At 34.0% G+C, this 21,185-nt stretch overlaps 2 protein-coding genes across 3 annotated transcripts in view; both read left to right on the plus strand.

The window, feature by feature from the left end:
- The window catches only part of LOC105675367 (calmodulin), a 40,248-nt gene extending 25,380 nt beyond the window's left edge, over positions 1-14,868 (plus strand). Inside the window, exons 5-9 of the mRNA XM_067355599.1 lie at positions 1,082-1,115; positions 2,142-2,243; positions 2,649-2,784; positions 2,939-3,087; positions 4,239-14,868. Coding sequence (XP_067211700.1) covers positions 1,082-1,115; positions 2,142-2,243; positions 2,649-2,784; positions 2,939-3,087; positions 4,239-4,270 — 453 coding nt within the window. The 3' untranslated portion in view covers positions 4,271-14,868. The remainder of the gene's footprint in view (positions 1-1,081; positions 1,116-2,141; positions 2,244-2,648; positions 2,785-2,938; positions 3,088-4,238) is intronic.
- Positions 14,869-15,223: 355 nt separating this feature from the next.
- On the plus strand, positions 15,224-21,137 carry LOC105675607 (aminopeptidase N-like). 2 transcript variants are annotated; one of them, XM_067355589.1, is made up of 13 exons: positions 15,224-15,282; positions 15,347-15,403; positions 15,886-16,393; positions 16,595-17,068; positions 17,235-17,418; positions 17,731-17,890; positions 18,048-18,129; positions 18,579-18,949; positions 19,158-19,438; positions 19,752-19,942; positions 20,082-20,393; positions 20,522-20,591; positions 20,764-21,137. In XM_067355589.1, the coding sequence occupies exons 3-13, from the start codon at positions 15,897-15,899 to the stop codon at positions 20,881-20,883; spliced, it is 2,742 nt and encodes a 913-aa protein (XP_067211690.1). In that variant the 5' UTR covers positions 15,224-15,282; positions 15,347-15,403; positions 15,886-15,896; the 3' UTR covers positions 20,884-21,137. The 2 variants fall into 2 exon arrangements, with proteins under 2 accessions (XP_067211690.1, XP_012228304.2); XM_012372881.2 differs by having other exon boundaries at positions 15,246-15,403.
- The last annotated feature ends 48 nt before the right edge of the window (positions 21,138-21,185 follow it).

Consider the following 21,185-nt stretch of genomic DNA (forward strand, 5'->3'; position numbering starts at 1 on the left):
GCCGCGCGCAAAAGTCGCTTGATCCGCCGTGATCGTCACTTTCGGCGCTTTCATTTTGCCGGAGAACGACGGCAACCGACGGCGGCCTTAGAACCGTCCCGGTCCAAAAGCCAGCTTCGATTTTATCCGCCCGAATAGACGAAAAGTAATCGCGATCGACGGCGACGGGCGGCGGCGAAATGAGCAGATACGTCGGGTTTCTCTCCCTCTTTCGCAGCACCAGCAACGGCCTTGAGAGAACCCGTAGTCGATAAATATTAGTTCGGCTTCGAACAGTTTCCCAACGGATTCGAATATAAGTCGACCTCCTTCCCGGGAAAAGCACATAAAAGTGCGGTTTCGCGCTGTTTCTTTTTTTTTTTTTTATGCATCGGCGGAAATATATCGCATTTATGATGGCAGCGAAACATTCGCCGTCTCGATGACGATGCTCGTCACGAGACGCAGACGTAGGTTCGGAGCCCGACATCAATATCTCTCGCGTAATCACGCGTGAACGGATCGCCGCTTTTTGCCCTTCCGGCATAGCGTCGCTCGGCATGTCAATCATGGAGACAGAAAAGAGATACTCGCACGCGTACGGACAACTGCGTAGATTGACCAGCACGATAGACTGTCAAATTAGACAATTGAGTGTGAGTGAAAAAACAGATTTTTCTAAATAGAAAAAAATTCTATGAAAGATAAAAGCAAAAGAGAAATAAGTTTTTTTGCAAAAATCACAAGGACATCGCTGGAATGCGTTGGAGCAGCCAGTTGTGTTTTGTCGCGAGACTTGCTATCACGTTGCGACACGTTATTATTAATAATTCATTAAGCGACCTTCCTTCGCGACGGAGCTTCTGGCGTCGGGCGTTTCGCCAACATTTCTTCGATATCTTCTCTGTGTCTTTTACGAGAGCAGATCATAGAAAATCATAGTTAGAGCAAGGTCGTTCGCCCACAGCTGTAAGAAGCGAGCTCCTCGCGTGCGAGCACTTAGCACGCACGCATATATTTTATACAGAACAGAATTGATATTGATATATAAAATTGTATTGTATGTACGAAATAAATAAGAAAGTGTTTATCTTTGTTTCAGTCCGAATATGGACTTACAGAAGATCAGGTAGCAGGTAAGTTGATGATATAAATAATTATATTATCCCAATTATGAATTAATTGATAAATAAGGAATAACTAATTGACAGCCTAGTTTAGACAATTTTTGATTTATATAATTTAAATATTTTGCATACTTAATAATTTATTTGAAGAATAATATGTTTAATTTTGATACTTTATAGTAGTCGTTAATATACATTAATTTTGTAAAATATAACCATGAAATTGCTATACGTGAAAAACATAAACATTGCTATTATAGATCGTGTTGTAGACACGTGCCAATTGGCTATTTTCCCTGCTCATCTAATATCTTTATGCTGACTTAGTTGAAATAAGACAGTGTTAGATGTAATTTTGAAGATGAAACGGTAAAATTTAAGATATCCACAATTCATATATCATGATGTGAAACTAATTTTACTAGATAATCGAGACGAGTGAACACTCGTAGAACACATATACTTGATGCATAGTTTATTACGCATAAATGACTCGTTATGATATCATCATGACATGCAATGATATCGATTACACTTACCTTGCATCTATCTTTCTGCGACTGTTTTGCATTTCTCTAGTCATTATATTTTTCTGCAATAATATTGCATATAACAAGTGAAGTATAAAAACATTGGAATTAAAATTATTTATTATTATTAATTAATTAAATTATTAATTAACAAACTTTACGCCTTTAAAAATATTTTTTTTACTTATTATATGCAATTATTATCCATGAACAACTAAAGTTGCGGGGAAAACAAATTACATACATAGATTGGAAATTTTTAAATTATATATAAGGCTTGGCTCTTACTAGTCTATGATCTATAATTGTATATTAGAAAAACCTTATATTTTATTGATGTAACAATAAAAAATAAATTAAATCGCTACACATGTATTTTCAACATCGAGATTTACAATTAACAAGTACTCAGCGCATAATAAGCGCGCTTTCAGACACACTGAACAATGACTATTTGTCTCAAGTGTAATAACGACCAACGTATAACGTAACTCTGTTATTTCAGAATTCAAAGAGGCATTCATGCTCTTCGACAAAGACGAAGACGGTACGATTACGATGGCGGAATTAGGGGTTGTCATGCGATCTCTCGGTCAAAGACCATCGGGTGAGTCACTAGCTGTTCGCGAACTCGTGATGCATCACGAGTTCGCGAACACAGTGACTCACCCGATGGTCTTGACCGAGAGATCGCATGACAACCCCTAATTCCGCCATCGTAATCGTACCGTCTTCGTCTTTGTCGAAGAGCATGAATGCCTCTTTGAATTCTGTAATAACGACCAACGTATAACGTAACTCTGTTATTTCAGAATTCAAAGAGGCATTCATGCTCTTCGACAAAGACGAAGACGGTACGATTACGATGGCGGAATTAGGGGTTGTCATGCGATCTCTCGGTCAAAGACCATCGGGTGAGTCACTAGCTGTTCGCGAACTCGTGATGCATCCGGGATGCATCTTGTAAGTGTCGGAAACAGTAATTGTAACGGCGACGGCGCGCTCCTTTCAGAGACGGAACTGCGCGACATGGTGAACGAAGTGGATCAAGACGGGAACGGCACCATTGAGTTTAACGAGTTCCTGCAAATGATGTCGAAGAAGATGAAGGGCGCCGACGGGGAGGACGAACTTCGCGAGGCGTTCCGGTAATAAGCCCTCCCCGGAGATTTAATTGTCTCCGCGGGCGATTGCGTTGAAAGAACTGTCGTTTTGAGACGACTCTCGCCCGCGGGAGAAATCGTGCTTTCAAAATGCAGATAAACCTGCTAAACTTAGCACTTTGCTCGTTTCTTCTTTCAGTGTATTCGATAAGAACAACGACGGCTTAATCTCCTCAAAGGAGCTGCGCCACGTAATGACGAACCTTGGTGAAAAGCTGTCCGAAGAGGAGGTCGACGACATGATCAAGGAAGCGGATCTAGATGGCGACGGAATGGTCAATTACGAAGGTAAAGGTGCTTTTGTGCGACGCGAAATTTGTTCTAAGCGACATAAAGGATATATTAACTCTTTATTTGCGTGTATTTATGAAAGCGATTTTATCAAGAAATACGGTCGTGTCTCGCGTCAAGTTTGGATTTGAATATTTAATTCCATTATGCTGAAATGGCTGGTGTCAGTTTAATAGTCGTGTTTTAGAATATTTTGCGGTCTAGCAGCGTCAAGCTTTAAATACTTTTCATAAATAATGCGTGTGTGTCGCGCTTTTAAAATATTATAGTTGCACGAAAAATTGATATAGCTACGTGCGCCGGATTTTCTTTATTTTACACAAATGTTTATGCCCAGCGCATGTGTGTTCTTATTATCACATAAATATGCGTGCATACTAATATAAAATATAAAACGTGAGATTATAAAATATGAAAGGACTTTATCTGACAATTTTAAAATATTTATTTATTCATAAAATACTTATTTATTTAGTTCATGATTTAGTTCGAAGTTGTGAATTATTTAGTCTATTAAAGAGAATAATTTATCAAATTGCTGACTGTCTAGTAAAGCGCAAAATACAATAAATTTTAAAAAACATTTAACCACGAAAGATTAATATTCATTTTTGCTGTCCAAAAAATCCACACGAAGAAAATTTTATATCAAAAATTATTATGATACGGTAGTAGCCGCGGACCATAAGAGAGATTATAGGGTTTAAATATGTGAAAAACATTTTTCATAATAGAAATTTTTATGATTCCTTTATGGTTTGCGGCTACTGCCGTACATAGTAATTTTTGATATAAAATTTTCTCTGTGCAGTCGCATTTATCTTAAATAACGCGGAAAATACGTCCATTTAGACTGTACGTCCATTTAGAACTGTATTTTATTTAATTGATAAATAGTGAGTTGAGAAATTTATTTTCCAAGAAAGTGCAAAAAAAATTGATGCAGCTTTATGTGTTAAGGATTTTCTAACGCCAAACGTATCTACTTTACGTTCAAGGCTATTTCAGTTCTTGATAAATAAAAATTCCATCGGCTGGTAAAATAATTTTGCAGAAAGCAAACGATTGATGCATGCCGCTTGACGTCTCAAACTAGCTCTGTCCGATACTCAACATTGCCTTATCATGCAATCGTGCGTGTGTTTCAGAATTCGTGACAATTCTAACGTCGAAAAATTAGTTCGGAGATCGATAAAGGGTAGACTCAGAGATACCAGAAGTGTCGGAGGTTTCCGACGGAGAAAGGATAAACGCCGCTCAAGTTCCTCGATTTCCCAGGATCCGTGATGAGAGGTCGTTTCACACTCCATAGAGCTGCGACGCCCAAGATCGTCGAAAGAAACATCAAGAACTCATTGATGGCTCATTGCCGATTAAGCGTTGAGCGTTGAGTATTTAGGCGATGCGAATCGCATGACACGAGTTGCACGAAAACATTTCGATTTTACGATATCGCTAAAGCTTTGAGAGACGTGTCGGAGGTTTCGCGAGCGCAAATAGAGCGCAAGTAGAAAACGCAGAGAATATTGAAGGAGTCTTTGTGTCACTCGTCCGTTGCGGGACGCGAGTTTTGCCGCGGATTCGCTTTGGCTTAGGCCGGAAAAGAGAAGAGACTTTACTTCCGCGAGTTGCACATACGTACACGCATATACATACATGCATATATATGTACACATATATATACATATATATACGTATACATATATCTATATATATATATACACACACATAACACAATTCGTGCTCCTTCGGACTAATCTTACAATTAGACGAGTAATTTTAGGCATAATGGTAAACGTAATATGCGATAAACAAAGAGATTATGTCAAAACGACAGGGGCAGGGGGAGGGGGGTTAGGGGGACGCAACCCGCCGCCACCCGGAACAATCAACCGAGCTTCGTTTAGACTCTTTTACGTACCTATAATCTTTATCTCCCCCACCGGTAACTTTACGGAGCGATTTAGAAGTTAACTAGCTTTCCATGCCCTCTTGAGCGCTCCGGCGAAAAGGTCCTGGAGTATATTAGTATATATACATATATACGCGATATGTTACACATAATATATGTATGTAAGAATATATATACATATATTATCGTTATTATTATTATCATTACTATTATTCCATTTGTCGTTTTCTTGAAACGCGATGCCTATGAAAGGTACCGTACTTCGAGTGTTTTTACCGCTTGTACTACACGCAGAGAGACGCGCGTAATCCAAACTATGTAATCACACACACATATATATATATATATACACACACACACACATACGTCTCCCGTCCATTTCGTCGCCCCTTCTCATTCGCCATCGTCTCCCCGATTTTCTTAGCGATTCTAAGAGCGGGGCACGCCGACGACGCACGCTGATGAGTAATTGATACACCCCCGCTTTGGCACGTAGTGAACACGCTTTCAGCGATCATTCACGGGTGCCGCTTTCCGTAATTAGACGTCATCGGAGTGGACGAGTGCCCTGGTTGAAAACGCGCTTCGATAGTCGACATTAAAAAAAAAAAAAAAAAAAAAAATTACTATGATATTCCTGTGGAAACAGCGAAAAGATTATTATTTATGGGCGAAATTTGAGAAAGAGTGTTGTCGGGGAAGAGATTAGCTGACGACTATTGAGAAGGAAGGTGGTTCGTATAATTTAATGTATTCTAGAAATAATGTTGCGACAATCGACAATTCCTAATTATCATCTTCAATGACCATAGCTGCTATCGATGCGACAACCGGCGGGTATCTATAGCCAATGGCTATATGACGGTGGCCTTTGGCAAACGATAGAATGAGAGAGAGAGAGACAGAAACAGAGAGAGAGAGAGAGTGAGAAAGAGAAAAAAGAAAACACTACGGGAACAATTCAACCAGGGTGATTATCGCGACGCGTGATCATCTCTTTCATTCCGCGCGTTGGCGAGAGGAGGAGGATTCCGAAAGAATAAAGATACGGCGACGTGTTTACCGCTGTCGCACAATCACCTGCCATTACACACCGTCGGCGCTCAAACCCAGAAGCGTGTCTTATGCTTACACGCGCATTATGTCATGGTATGTACCTTTAGACGTGTTATAAGAAAAAAAAAAAAAAATACACACATCACAGAAATCCCGCGCGTAGCACGCGACATAGACGGTAGTATCTAGTAACCATAGCGATAGATAAAAAACAAAAAAAAAAGAGAGAGAAAGAGAGAAACGGCCGGAAGTGAACGGCGGAGAGCTGTACACGCGGATTATTATATATTATACGTGATGATGTTGCTACCAAAAAAAGAAAAAAAAAAAAAAAAATACATGAAATACGTAGATAGTCGTATAGATATACATATGCATATATAAATATATATTTAATACGCTGTATGTATATATGTCCTCTGCCGCCCGCGCTCCACACACATATACGCACGCACGCATGCACGCACGCATGCACGCGCGCGTAGTCCGGCCCGGCACGAAGCGCGAGGTGAGGATACGCGAGATTTGGTGGCGCGAGTCGCGAGAGGAAAACGAGAAGGTCGGAATGTAGCGAGAATAACAAAGCGCGAGCGCATTTCTCGCGTACTATCAATTGGAATAATTCTGTTTCATTTTTTGCACGTGACGATCTTTATTATTTATGAATCTACTAATGTACAGTCGCACATGCTGATGTGTATTACATTATCTTTTTGTGTTTTTTTTCTTATCTAAATATGCCATTTTTCACACCATTCAAACGTCAAGCCAAGTTCAAACTATAACGTCAAGTTGTTTCAAAACCATTTATTCCGATTGATTGTATGCATACGCTATAAAAAGTAAAATGAGAAAAGTAGAAAGAGAGACAGAGAGAGAGAGAGAGAGAGAGAGAGAGAGAGAGAGAGGGAAAGGAAAAAAAAGAGATAAAGTGAGCAACTCTTTCAAAAGAGACTCCGGGTAAAACGCGCGTGTTTCGAGGTCTGGGCAACTCGATCACTTTTTTTTTTTCAAATACCAAGAACAAAAAACGAGAAGTGGTTGCGGCCTGGAACGTTTGTCGGACGAAACGTTGATTACGAGTGCATAGAGATAGACAATAATTCTGTTGCTCTTTATAATCCGGTTAATCGACAATTGCGTTATGTTTGACGGCGAGCCTAGCAGATTAGCAAAGTACGAATGCGCGCTCATCTCGAAAGGACGGTGCAATTAGCGATGAGAGAGTCTAGGTTGCCGAAAATGCCAGGAACTTTGATGATCTGACAAATATGATTACTTGTACATATGTGACGCGCGAGACGCATGATTAATGCATCGCATATATTACTTTCGCAGGCGAAAGCTGTGATAGAGTCATTGATTTTTCGAATAATCAGAAATGCGGACGATTTTAACGCGAAGGTGGTTTAAATCAAATTTTGAAGCGCAATCAGTTGAAGCGAGAGACGCAGAGCTCGGCGAATCACGAATTAACGTAATGTACCTGTTTTACGATCTTCAGAATTTGACTTACATTACATTTAAGATGAACAGTTTGCACGCCACATCCCCGACAGAATTCTGCCATAATACGCCGATGAAAAAATGCTCGTTTCCGTTTCTGAATGCGTTTGATTTGCAAAAAAGTTTTAACAAACTATAAAAATACGCGCAGAGAAGATTTGTTGTTGCTTTTATCACATTTTGACTAATATATGTTTGTATTAATTAAAAAAAAATTGTAACGCCGCTTCTCCGAGAGCAGCGAATTAAACTTATGGCAGTCTTCTCTCGGCGGCGCGATAATTTACGAAGCACCCGAAGAAAGCGAGAGAAGAAAGGAGAAGGAAAGCATACCTGTGCAACTAACATCGAGTCTGTTCATAAGCGCAGGCTAAACACGCATCATAAGACGTACTAAAGGCGACGTGGATTTTCTCGGCGGCGCCTCAACACGCGAATACACAAGCGAAGAGATATAGCCGCGTTTTTGACAATAATATATTTTCTTAACGCTTATATATCTCGAAGCGAGATGTCCCACCGCGCAGTGTCTTTCTTTCCGCTGGTAACAGCACCGTTCCACAATGACGCTACGTTGATTATGCTTTTCAATTTATCGAATAATCGGGATGATCGGCGATGACGCTATTCGTCACGCACCGTAACGAACGCTCGCTTCCTCACATGCCTCGATTAGCAAGGAAACGTGGAAATCGTAGGCGTCGAAAGCCGCGAACACTCGAAACACCGCGACCTGGAATGTTAGGCTACGCGAGCGCGAATCGGCACGGCGAACAGCGACGCTTCGATAGATAAGAGAGAGAAAAAAAAAGTGAGAAGCGGCTTGATAATACGTCACAAATAGCAATGTATAACGTCCTAACGACAATATTTCTAACGGTTTAATTGAGAAAACTCACCGAGAAGAAGCAGATATGTACCGTTGGTCCGCCCCTAAAGTATTAAAGTATCACGAGATTATATATCTATATAATTCTGACAGTGATAAGTTACTGCACGTCAACGGCAAGTGTCGTTATCCGTTGTCGCAGCGTCACGCATCTTAGATTTCGTACTGTCAGCTCGCATCTCTCTCCTTTAAGGAAAGTTACTGCTAACAGCTCCGGTTTGCGAATGATATTATCCGCGCGGGGTGATGCGATTAGCTGAAGAAGCGGATAAATTAATACGGATTAACAAGCACTAATCGCCAAGATTGTAAACTAGAGTTACTTTCAATCTCAAGATTCTGATAATCTAAACCTGTAATCTGATAATCTAAAATGATTTTTCCTCTTGTTTTTATAAAATTTCACTGTATAGTACTAATCGTGTACAAATGTGCTCGGATTAAGCAGAACTTAGAAGAATAAATCTGTCTCCTCCTTTTTCAGCACATTAAAATTAATCTTGAGAAAAGAAATTCTAAAGGTGCAGTATTCAATTTTCAAGACACAGACACGACATTCTAATCATCTGAAAAGTCGTTTACGTTGAATTTCGCGAAAATTCCGTCACGCGTGTATAAGACGTGATTTTGCTGAACTTCTTTTTTTTTTTTTTAATAGCATCGGGATAGTGTGACGCGCGCAGGTGTAAGTACAAAAGATCTGTTGACGTGGGTATGCAGTGAAACTCTTTAGTACACGCATAAGAGGAATGGATCGTTTGATGATATGATAAAACACGATCGTATGGTGGAACGTGAAAATTCGAGAAGCGTGTGTATACGCGCAAAACGCAGTGTGTGATTTCATCAAACTTGAATTCGATTAAATGCACTTTGTTTGTCAAGATGACCATCTCTTTTAGAGATAAAAGAGGTATGCCATATTGCAGAACATTTGGCATGCGCAAAGGGAAGAGCAGTTAGGTATCGTGGTTTATTTTTTTAGCGCTTTAACAGTACAAAAACTAATCGGAGAAGTGTCCATACTGTACCACTAAGTTACACAAATTACGATATTGTTACTGTTACGTGGTACGTAAACTTTTCCTATTATATCTTTCAAAGAGTTAGGAATTCAATGCTCTTTGCTTGGAAACAGAAGGCAAAGAACTTTCTCTCCCCCGTCCTCCGCGATTACATTACTTCTGTTTGACGCGAGAATGGATTTCTCGTCGAACTTCGAGATATTTATTATTATATCACTTGCTCCAAGGCAGAGATATTTTTATAGATTACACTTTGCTCTTTAAAATCCTGCTGTGCAGCGTAATACGAGTCACATAACATAACACTGCACTGCATTGCATTAGATTGCATTGCACTGCATTGTATTATATTTTGTAAGGGTGTGTCAGAAGTCGTGCACTTTCCTTCTGTCGCAATCGAGCAAAAAAAAAAGATTACAATAATTTTTTGAAAATACAAAAATGAAGTACAAATGAGAGAAAGAGTAAGAAATTTAAGAACCTTGTCGGGAATTAATTTAACTTTTGTACTTGTACATAGTTTTAATTTAAGGCTTGATTATCAAGTTATTTAACGTTAATAAATAAAACATTCTGAAATAATGACAGATTACACATTTGACAATGAATAATATACTTCAAACTTATTGTGAAATTTGTCGTGCAGAAAAAGTGTAAGATACTTGGGACACCCTGTATGTTATATTGTATTATATTATTATACATATACGCGTCTACACAAGTTATATCTATCGCAGAATTGATAGATTTTCGACGTAGATGTCCGCTGGTTCTCTCTTGCCTTGTCATCAGCGTCTTGATAACAGATCACTGGATACGTGTAATTAATTGTGATTGTGAAATGTGTGACACTCTGCCTCAGAAATTGTCATAGTTAAAATTGTGCTTTTTGAGTGCTGTCAAGGTTTTCATTAAAATTCTTTTTATTTCCAAGAACTTTTATTAAACAGTTTCGAGGATGCAATAATCTCAGCAATTCGTTGCTAAGACGCTGGTGGCAAAAGGAGAATCAGCGATGTTCTATCTCGAAAATCAGCTACAAATTGCACTAGACTTTAACCCAACTCTATTCTATCGAAATTGTTTTGCGAACTAGAAGTTCAGGTTCGAGCGCACGAACGATACTCTTGGTTGTTCTCGTAGGCTCCTGCTGTTAAGTATCGTCCACGTGCAGGATGTCTTGAAAATATACTCTCGTGAGAAATGAGTATTGAAATGTGCCTCTCGCGTGCTCAAATCGTCTACACATTTGCAAATACATCTCGAGCGCAAAATTGATCATGAAGAGAGAATGCGTATTTCTGTTTATGTTTTTCAAGACACCCTGCACGTTCCAATTTCGCTCTCCAGAAATAAAGGTACGCGAGTCTTCCTTCCGATATATACTTAATCGAGATTTCTTCTCTGATATATTTTGCTCGCTTTTATCGTCGATCGCTGCCTGCGAGCCGGGCACCGAACAAAGAACTCAATAAGCTTATCGATGCAATTACAGGCAAAAATTGTAAGAATTGTAGAAATCAATGAGACTTCTTTATAATATTACTTGATCGAAGTTATTAATATTTCATATGAATACTTCGTATAATATTTGAATAAAATTTCGTCTCGTCTTGGCGATTGTAGCGGCATCGATTAACAAAGCCAATCATTCTTCATTAACTCTACCTTATTTTTCTTATTGATAATATAGAGCTAGCTTAAGGGAGAAGAAACTTTTAAAATACACTACTCCACAAAAAACAAGGAATACTTTTCAGATTCGGCGAAAAATTATCGTTTGAAAGTTGCTCGATTTTAAGCATCTAAAAAGTGATTCTTATTCTTTGTGAAATAGTATAAATTAGATGCTGAGTTTTTTGTTAAGAATGGGCAAACTTTAACTCATAATGAGAAACAGAAAATAATAAAATTATTTAAATAGCTATTTAAATGTGAATTTTTAAGAATTACAAGTATGAAAGATTATTTACATTAATGCAATATTATTAAACTAAAACATGTTAACATAAAAATAGAAAGCGCAAATAATGTAAGTAATTTAAAAAAAAAAAAACACGTCAGTCCCTTAAGCTGAACCTTATTTGAAACTGATGTTTCCACACAGAATTTTATAATACAATTATGCACTTGATAAATATGTCTCTTGATTTTTTCACGGTCGCATTCTCGAGAAGCAACATTATTATTTCTCGATCTGTCAATCAAGATCACATATATTTGATTCGTTTTTATGCACTTTGCGATCTTTCAGAATTCGTCTCGATTTTGAATTACGAAATATATATAAATATATATATTTCAAACGCAGCCTGTAATAAAAACGAGCGATTTTAAGGCGTCTAAATCGTTTCGGAGATATTCAAAGTTCGCCTAAGCAACGCAAACACAGGCAAGAGTGTAATATAAGCTAGCTTAACATCAAACACACACACATTGAAATACTGCAAATATATATATATATATATTGATAGATACGTGAAAAGGAAACCTGATTATCATAGATATACGGTAATTAAAGGATAATTGTTAAATAAGTGTAATTAAATTGTAACAATTGTGTGCAAGGGCTGTCGCTTCTGAGCGACACGATCTTCCGTTCATTAAGGATCTGCAATTTCGTCGTATTATATCGATCCGACACCGCTCCTTTCTTACAAAATGATTTATAGGGTTTAATGGGAAACGTGGATGATTGTAGGTAACGTGGGACATTACATTGTGAGCACGGAGCATTTTTAAACGTTATATTTTGGATGTCGTTTGGAAAGTTGCGTCATTCTAGTTCCTCTGCTTGCTTTTTATTTTCGAGCAGATTTTCCGCAAAGATCGAGAACAGTTTGTTGTGTTAATCTCGGTCAATGGTATTTGAGAGAGAGAGGGAGAGAGAGAGAGAGAGAGAGAGAGAGAGAGAGAGAGAGAGAAAGAGAGAAAGAGAGAGAGACAAGTTTTGCGCGTTTCTTATGATTAGCTTTGTATCATCCTTTTCCGCTGCACGTGGCGAATGTTTTTTAATTCGCGCCTAAATGTCACGCGAGAGAAGAACAAATGGAATCGTGAGCAGGCAATAACCGTGTGCGACATCGCGACCGAAACACGACAATGTTCAAACTAGTGTAGTAAGGAAATGTCTTTCATTAACTTTGTTAAACGTTATGGGAAGTACAAGCCGCGTTATCGGACAAGCATGTGCGCGTATTTTTATATTCAATCTAGCTAGCTAGATCAGTGAGGAAACATCTGATAAAGATTCGAATTTCTCGCATGATCGAGATAATGCACTTTTAATGGAAAAAAAAGAAGAAATGCAAAAGAATTAATAAAAATTAATAATTATTTTAATGATTTAATATTTACTTGAGTAATTTTATTAATTAAATTATCTTAAATGTTTATGTGTGTGATAAATAATGTGACATAAAAAATAATAACTGTGTAATTGCAATTTTTGTTTGAAGATTTTGATTGAAGATAATTGACGAGAGTTCACGAGAAAACGTGAACTTATTCTAAATTTCTGAATTATGTCCTGAAAAACGCATTGTGAGAAAGGCGCACAAAGAAAATTAAGAGCAACGTCGATGAGAGTTATGGTTGGAAATAGTCGGGGTCTATTAAAAAAGATATAAAAATGAGGAAAAGAGAAAATAATATGTGTGGAAATATATGTTTACACGGGGAGACACATTGTGACGAAATATTTATATTTTTACTTGAAAAAAAATGGCTTCGATAACGTTTGTAATAACTAATTCCCACAAGGAATGTCTATAACATTATTTTTCTAGAGCAAATAAATAAATAGTTATTATTGCGTTATGGCAAAAAGTGTTCTCAAATGGCAAGCAGGCCTAAACGCGACTTTTTACGACGATAAACTTAATACGTATACAAGTATGTTTGGCAAAGGAAATATCTATATTTGTTGTTCATTTGTTTGTATCGTATAGGGGATGTTGTTGTGCTGTTGTTTTATTAATGTTACTCCGCAAATTATACGACATGTTTTTGACAGATTGTAAGTAACTTTTTCAAAAAATTTATATTTGTATTGGAATCGTATTGTTGCGAGTTTCGCTGTGAGTGCATTCGAAGTGTTTATGCTTAACACTTAAGCAGTTGCGTTTTTAATATACTTAATGTATATTTTTAATGTAATTTAATGTACCTAATTATATATGGTTAATTGATATAATCAGTCACTTGGTTCTGCTTTTACTAAATCTATTTTATTCGGAATTTCTTTGACTACACATTACCTGGATATTATTTAGACTGCTGTTAATTAAAAAATAAGCAAATACTCAACTAAATAATTTGCGACTGTTTAAATGTTAATTTATTTATTTCTACATAGTAGATGTTCATGGATGTACAAGCACAATTACTGCGCATTAGATAATTCGCTAACTTCTACAATCACTATTTCGTATATGTGGAAGTCAATTTATTATTTATTAGTGAGAAAGAAAAAAATTATTCAAAACACACATACAGTGGTGGATCTACATTTTACAATTACAGTTGAGTGCATCGGTGACGAGATTTTATATTTGGAATAATATTTTATAATTGTTACTACATTTCTAATTAATTGATATGTTTTCCGATAATTTAACAAGAAAATTGGTAAAAGCGTTCTCTAACATACTCTAATACATTAATAATAAGTAATAAGATGTCATACATTCTAATAATAAATGCACTCAATGATTTCTGAAACATTACACATATAGCGGCTCAATAATCAAAATTTAATAGACACTCTCAGTACTGTAAGTTAATATATTATAGTTAAGAGGTAAAGAATGGCTGTCGCAGCTATCAAAAAATGTACGGATAATCAAAAGTATAATGCTATAGAAGGTAAACAATATGTAAGAAAGAACGTACGGTAGCAATATTTTAATATGATTAAAATTGAAATTTATGGAAACAAAATTCTTCTAAATAAGTAAAAGAACACAACTTTCTTATGTTTTACATAAGTAAAAGAACACAACTTTGTTAGGAAATAACTTCATTTTATTCATTTTTATCAAACAAACATAGAGAAATGTAACTCAGTTTTTTTTCTTAACTGTAATTATAATTTTTTAAGTTGATACTTTCTACTTGTGTTTTGTCATAAAATAAAGGAAAGTCAGAAAGAACAGGAATTCAGAAAAAAATATTATATATCCGTTTGTGCGTGTACGTGCGTGCGTGCGTGTGTGCATAAGTGTGAATGTATGTATGTGTGTGTGTGTTATGTGATGTTAAACGTTTGCGACCATGTAATGTTATATACTATAATATTACAACAGGACATAAAGGTGATAAACACTGTGTATTAATAAAATGCAATATATGTATCGAGTTGCCCCTAAATACAGCCATTTTATAATGGATATTTGTTCGTAGTTGTTTGTAGTCACCTGTCGATATAATAGTGATGTACTAGCATTAAGTTTATGCTAGTTCATAAAGGAAAAAGAAACAACTAATAGAAAAGAAAAATTTATTCATTGGTGAGAAATGATAGCGGTACAAATGATAGTGAAGATTTCTTGTAAAATAAAGAATAAAATATAAAACACAACTTCTTGATAACTTTTATGGTTTTAAGCGAATCAACTCTGTATATGAAAGCGATGATCAATTTAAATATTTGCGCTTGAATGCTATGGACGCTTTTAACTCGGTTTATTGATCAATACATCGCAATACATGCGTTAACGACCTTAGAAGTTGTTTGCATGACATAACGTATTATAGCATCGAATATCGATGTCGTTCTCAGTTTTCGGAGATCTTCCGACGAGGTAAGAACGGAAAGGTGTAAATATTCTGCAAAAGTTATAATTCTTAATAATGTCTTAATTGCAGCTAATTATTACAAAGTACTGTGCTTCAATTGTCGTATAATTTTATTGTACACAGAAGGTAAGTAACTAAAAACAGAAAGTTTATATATTTTCTTTTAAACATTGAATCAACGTGTAGACTATAATTTAGATGGTTTCAAACACACTTTTTTTCGAAAACGAATAAGATGAAGGATTGTTTTATAATGTACAATCATTAATTATGGATTAATGTAGACAATTAAAGATTTCTTAAAATGAGATTATTATTATATAACCATAGTTTTTGCTTGAAAAGTTTTTTGTGATGATATATTAAATGCGATTAATTGTTTTAAAAAAAAGTATTTTAATCAGTCATTTTAATATACTATTTCAATATACGAAGTGAGTTACCAGAAACCAAGACCGAATGTTAACATCATTTACTTTAATCAAGTTAATTAAATTAGTAAATTAAACATATTTTTTATCAATATCTCTAATAAAGAACTTCAAGCTTTTATATAATAAATACATGTATATAATAAATACATGTTTACGAAATTTATGTTTTTATAGATACTTAAAAGATGGCAAACCTACAATTGTTATTAAACAGCGGATTAATATTGATCATTGCCACGGTTTTGTCTAGCAGTCAAAATTTATACACTAACGATATCAATGAATTAAATAATCGTTTGTCAAATGATATCTTTCCGGAACACTACGACGTTGAATTGACACTGCTGAACCTTGAGAACACCGCTGTAAATTATTTTAACTTCTTTGGCAAATGCAATATCATCGTCAAAATCATTACACGGATTACTTTTTTTAAAATAAACGTAGCGCCATCAATAAATATACTTGCTAGCACCATAGTTAAACAAAACCAACCCGAAACAAATATCTCACACCAGAGCCAGAATTATGTAAACGAACTAGCTTCATTTCAAGTCTTCAACTTTTATCCACTTGAACTTGAACCAGGAGTGTATATCGTGAAATTGGGATTTAATGGTACCGCATATGATAATGAACGTGGATTCTTTCGTACTTCCTACATGCAAAATAGAAATAAACGGTGAGTAAAAATATAAAACTATATAAGAAATATGTAATCACACAATATTATGAAAGCTATTAAAATTGAACGGATACGTTAAAATTATATAATAATTTTTCTAATAATAAAAAATGTTAACAATGCTGTACATTTATTGTTATCTGTTTTTTGATTATTTCTCTTTTTTATTATCTAAAGTATTTTATTTAAATATTATAGATGGTTGCTCGCAACGAATTTCCAGCCAAATGGGGCTCAACAAGTGTTTCCATGTTTTGATGAGCCAGCATTTAGGGCCACTTTCAGTATCTCCATAAATTGCAATCAGAAATATCAAGTAGTATCGAATATGGCACTCAATTTTGAAAAGTTTAGCACTTCTGGTTCTACAAATAATCTCCAAAGGGCAATTATTAACACCACGCCTAAAATATATCCCAATCTCGTGGGATTTATGATCTATGATTTTCTTTACGATTATACATTAGTACAAAAACAAACACACAGAATATATTTTAGAGACATTAAATTACATGTAAATTTTACGAAAAAAGTTATTGAAAACATTACATCGCTTTTCAAAGACGATTGGCGGAAATTGGAAGAGATTGTGGAAGTAATTGCAGTTAAATATGTCTTGATTCCTATTTTTCCGTTTGATGGCAAAAATAATTGGGGACTTGTTTATTTTAGGTAAGATATATATATAGAAAAATGTTTTACTAAGAAGCTGTATTATTTTTAGTATTCAAAATTCAATTTTTGTTGTTATAATTTTATTAATAAACAGAATAATTATTAATTTTAATATTCATAAAACAAGTTTGAAATAATCGCAATATTTACAAATCATTTTTAGAGAAGCAAATGTCATTTACAACCAACAATTAGATTCGTTTGGGCGCAAAATAGAAGTGGCGCGCTTAATAGCACAGAAAATGGCACATCAAGTGTTTGGTAATTTAGTTAGTCCTTCTTGGTGGACTGATCAGTGGTTGAACGATGGTATTGCTGTGTTTTTCGGCATAGATGCTGTTAATAAGGTAATTTCATTATAGTTTTAATATACACTCTCTCGTTTATAGAACCTATTCAATATTGCAAAAATTTGCAAATTTTTAATATATTTTTTTAATCTTTTTTTAATCTTTTTTTAATCTTTTTAATTTTTTTAATCTTTATAATCATATTGCACACTATTTTTGAGAATTTTTCTTAGCAATATTTTTAAACTTTATAATTTAAAATAGTAGATATATTCTCAGCAATTTTCACGCAGCGATAGCGACGGTAAATATTACTTGCGGAAGCATTTATTATTATTATTCAATACTCATCTAAACTTTTCTTTTTAGACTTTTCCAAACACTCGAATGTGGGATCTGTTCGTAGTTCGAGATTTACACGAATCGCTACATTTGGACACTTATTTTTCCATGAAACCTCTTTCTTCGGCAGACTTTAGCAGTAGCTTTGAAATTGAGACAACTTACTGCTTTTTCCGTTATTTGAAAGGTAAGACTGAAATGAATTGTTATAATTAAATATTGTCTATAAATTTCTAAATGTAATCAAAAATTAAAAAAAAATTTAATAGATACATTTGTATTATCAATCATACATCAATCTTATATGTATCAATATTTTAATTTCGCATGATGTATTGTTATAGCACCTGCTTTGTTACGCATGTTGCATCATATAATGACCGATAAATTATTTCGAAACGGAATTCATCTATATCTTAAAACATAGTAAGTAGAAAATGTATAAAAAGTATAATTATATTTTGTATGTATTTCACTTACTTTTTATAGTACATTTTTTGTTTTCTTATTGATTTTCTATATGCGCTTTTAATTTTTTCTCTTTTTTATCTTGTAGTTTAGATTTTATACTACTTTTTCCTTTGTTGTTTTATTTTTGCTTAATATCATTATCTTTTCTTCTAAATATTTTATATTTTGTTTTTATATCTATAAATATTTTATATTTCTTTTTTTTAATTTTTATTTTATTTTTTGGCCAAATTATTTTTGTAATGCTTTTCTTTGTTCATCTTTTTTGACTTATTTTCTTTTAGCTTTAATTTTTTCACTTTATTTAATTCCATTCTTTCGCTCTAGTAAAAATTTTTAATAATTTAATTTTCTGATGCAATCTTACAATACTTACTATTAATAACTAAGCTTTACAAATTTAGTCAGTATAGGACAGCAACTGTTGACGATTTTTGGACCTCTATGCAAGCTGCATTAGATGCTTGGAACGAAGAAAAATTGTTTGATTTAAAAATGGCGATGAACACTTGGACAAATGACAATTATCCAATAGTAAATGTGGCAACAAATTTTAAGGAAAATAGTGACATAAATGTGATAGTATCACAAAAAAATAGCAATAAGTTTTTTAAGGATAAATGGTGGATACCTATAACGTGGTTTACGAGTAAGTCACTAATTCATTCCGATCATTCTGCATCAGGCGAAACGTGGTTACATCCAGATGATACAAAAGTTTTAACTACTATCAATAGTGCTAACGATTGGGTCATCGTCAATGCAAATCGAACTGGTGAGAATATACAGATAAAATTGTTATACTTTTCTTTTTATATTTTGTACAATTTTTCTAGAAACGTATTAACATAAAATAATTTTTTGTAAGATGTCCAATTTCTTATATATCTTCGATAAAAAAAACAAAAATATTAACTAAAAATATTTTTGTATTTTAAATATAAAATTTAAATATTGATAAAATTTATATTTTTTTGGGACAGGATATTATCGCGTCAATTATGATAACCAAAATTGGCAAAGAATTGGAAACTTTCTGAATTCTTCACATTATAAGCAAATACATGTCCTCACTCGTGCTCAATTAATCGATGACGCGTTTCATCTTATGGTAGCTCAGAAACTGAAATCACGTGTATTTTGGAAATTCACAAACTATTTGTCGCAAGAAACGGATTATATAGCATGGTATCCCATGATCAAAGCATTGGAATACATGTCGAGTATTTTTCCATTTTCAAATAAGAAAGTCGAGAATATTAAGGTATGAGGTATTAACAAATTTGATATATTGATTTCGGCTACATAAAAAATTATGTCGTTGCATGTATAACGTAGATATTGTATTACAACTTATACCGATCAAAGAATTGTAGCTTATAGCCTTTGAGAAAAAATAATATATATTTACGGAGTATGAATCCAGCAAAAAGAAAAAAATTTTTGAAAGAGTTTTGTATACATTTTATATGAAAAAAATTTATTCGATAAAAATTTGTATATACATATACATATTGACGCGCACACATGTCTTTGACAAATAAATTCATATAAAATTTATTATTCAATATTTTTAGGCACACATGGTAAAAATCTTAAGTGCACTTCTTAATAAAATAGGATACAATGAAAAATCCAATAGAGACAATCTTACCAGATGTTTAAGAGAAGAAGCAACAAAGTGGGCATGCATACTTGGCGATCCTCTGTGCAAAAAATATGCACTTCAAAAATTACAATGGCATCTTGAAGATCATAAAAAAAACAAGTAATTTTTGCTATAATTATAATTCTTTTCTAATCTAATTTTGCTTACATTTTACAATGAATTGCTAAATTTTCAAAACGGCAAACTAAATCTACGAATTTGTTCTACAAACTTTTTAATCTTTTTTTTATTGCTACAGACTTTTACCGTGGTGGAAGGAATGGACACACTGTAAAGGCTTAATGACAGCGGATAGTATGATTTGGTACAGTGTGGTCAACGTATGGGACACGGATCATGATAATACACTGTTAAAACACTTACTGTGCTCTGAAGATTATTATATTGTCTTTCAATCTATAACATTAATGTTGGACAATAATGACAAAAACATTATAAATGTACGATCCAATGATAGTGTTCATTATTTTCTGTCTCTTCTTTCAAAACATGCCAATAACGAACATTTACTCGAGGATATACTTGATCAATTTTTGGATATGAAACCCAAGTAATGATATTTTTTTTATAAATATATAAATATTATATTTGCATGATTATTTTTTTTTACGTAATAATAATAGGAATATCATTTATTAGATGTGCTAATGATAAATGACATCAATTTTTATTTTACAGTAAAGTTACTGAGACTGCTGCGTTAAATATTATTATTAATCATATATATTCCAAGAAACAACTTCAAAAGGTAAATTTTACAAATTAAATATTATAGTTATACAAGACCTTTATTATTAAGTTTTTTTATCTTTATTGTGGAATGCGACACACTCATATAAAATTATGTCATTAAATTATTCATTAGTTCGATGCGGAAATAAAATGCTTCTTGAGAATAAATAGAAAAAAACTTTTTTCAGGTTAAAAAGTTTGTGAACAACAAATTGTCAGATCTAAAATTAAAAGTTCATTACAAGATTGAAACACGTATAACTGAAATTAATAGTCGAATCAAATATCTTCATTTCGTTTCAAAATAGGTAGAGATTTTGGATATAGAGTATAGAACCGATATCGCTAAGTGGTAAATAAATGGAACTAATAAAAGATGACAACTGCAAAGCATGAATATCTTTTTTTGTTTATATTAAATATTACAATTAGATTTTGATATTAATATTTGTAATAAATTATAATTTTTATTATTAAATATAAGTATAACTGTAAAAAATAAATATACATAAGAAATAATGATGATAATTTTTGTGAAATAAAATATAAAATATGAAACATATATGTCTTAATAACTTGCATGTTTCCAAGCAAAAGAATTTTAAATATG

Source organism: Linepithema humile, chromosome 5, assembly GCF_040581485.1.
Source record: "Linepithema humile isolate Giens D197 chromosome 5, Lhum_UNIL_v1.0, whole genome shotgun sequence".
Classification (NCBI taxonomy): domain Eukaryota; kingdom Metazoa; phylum Arthropoda; class Insecta; order Hymenoptera; family Formicidae; genus Linepithema; species Linepithema humile.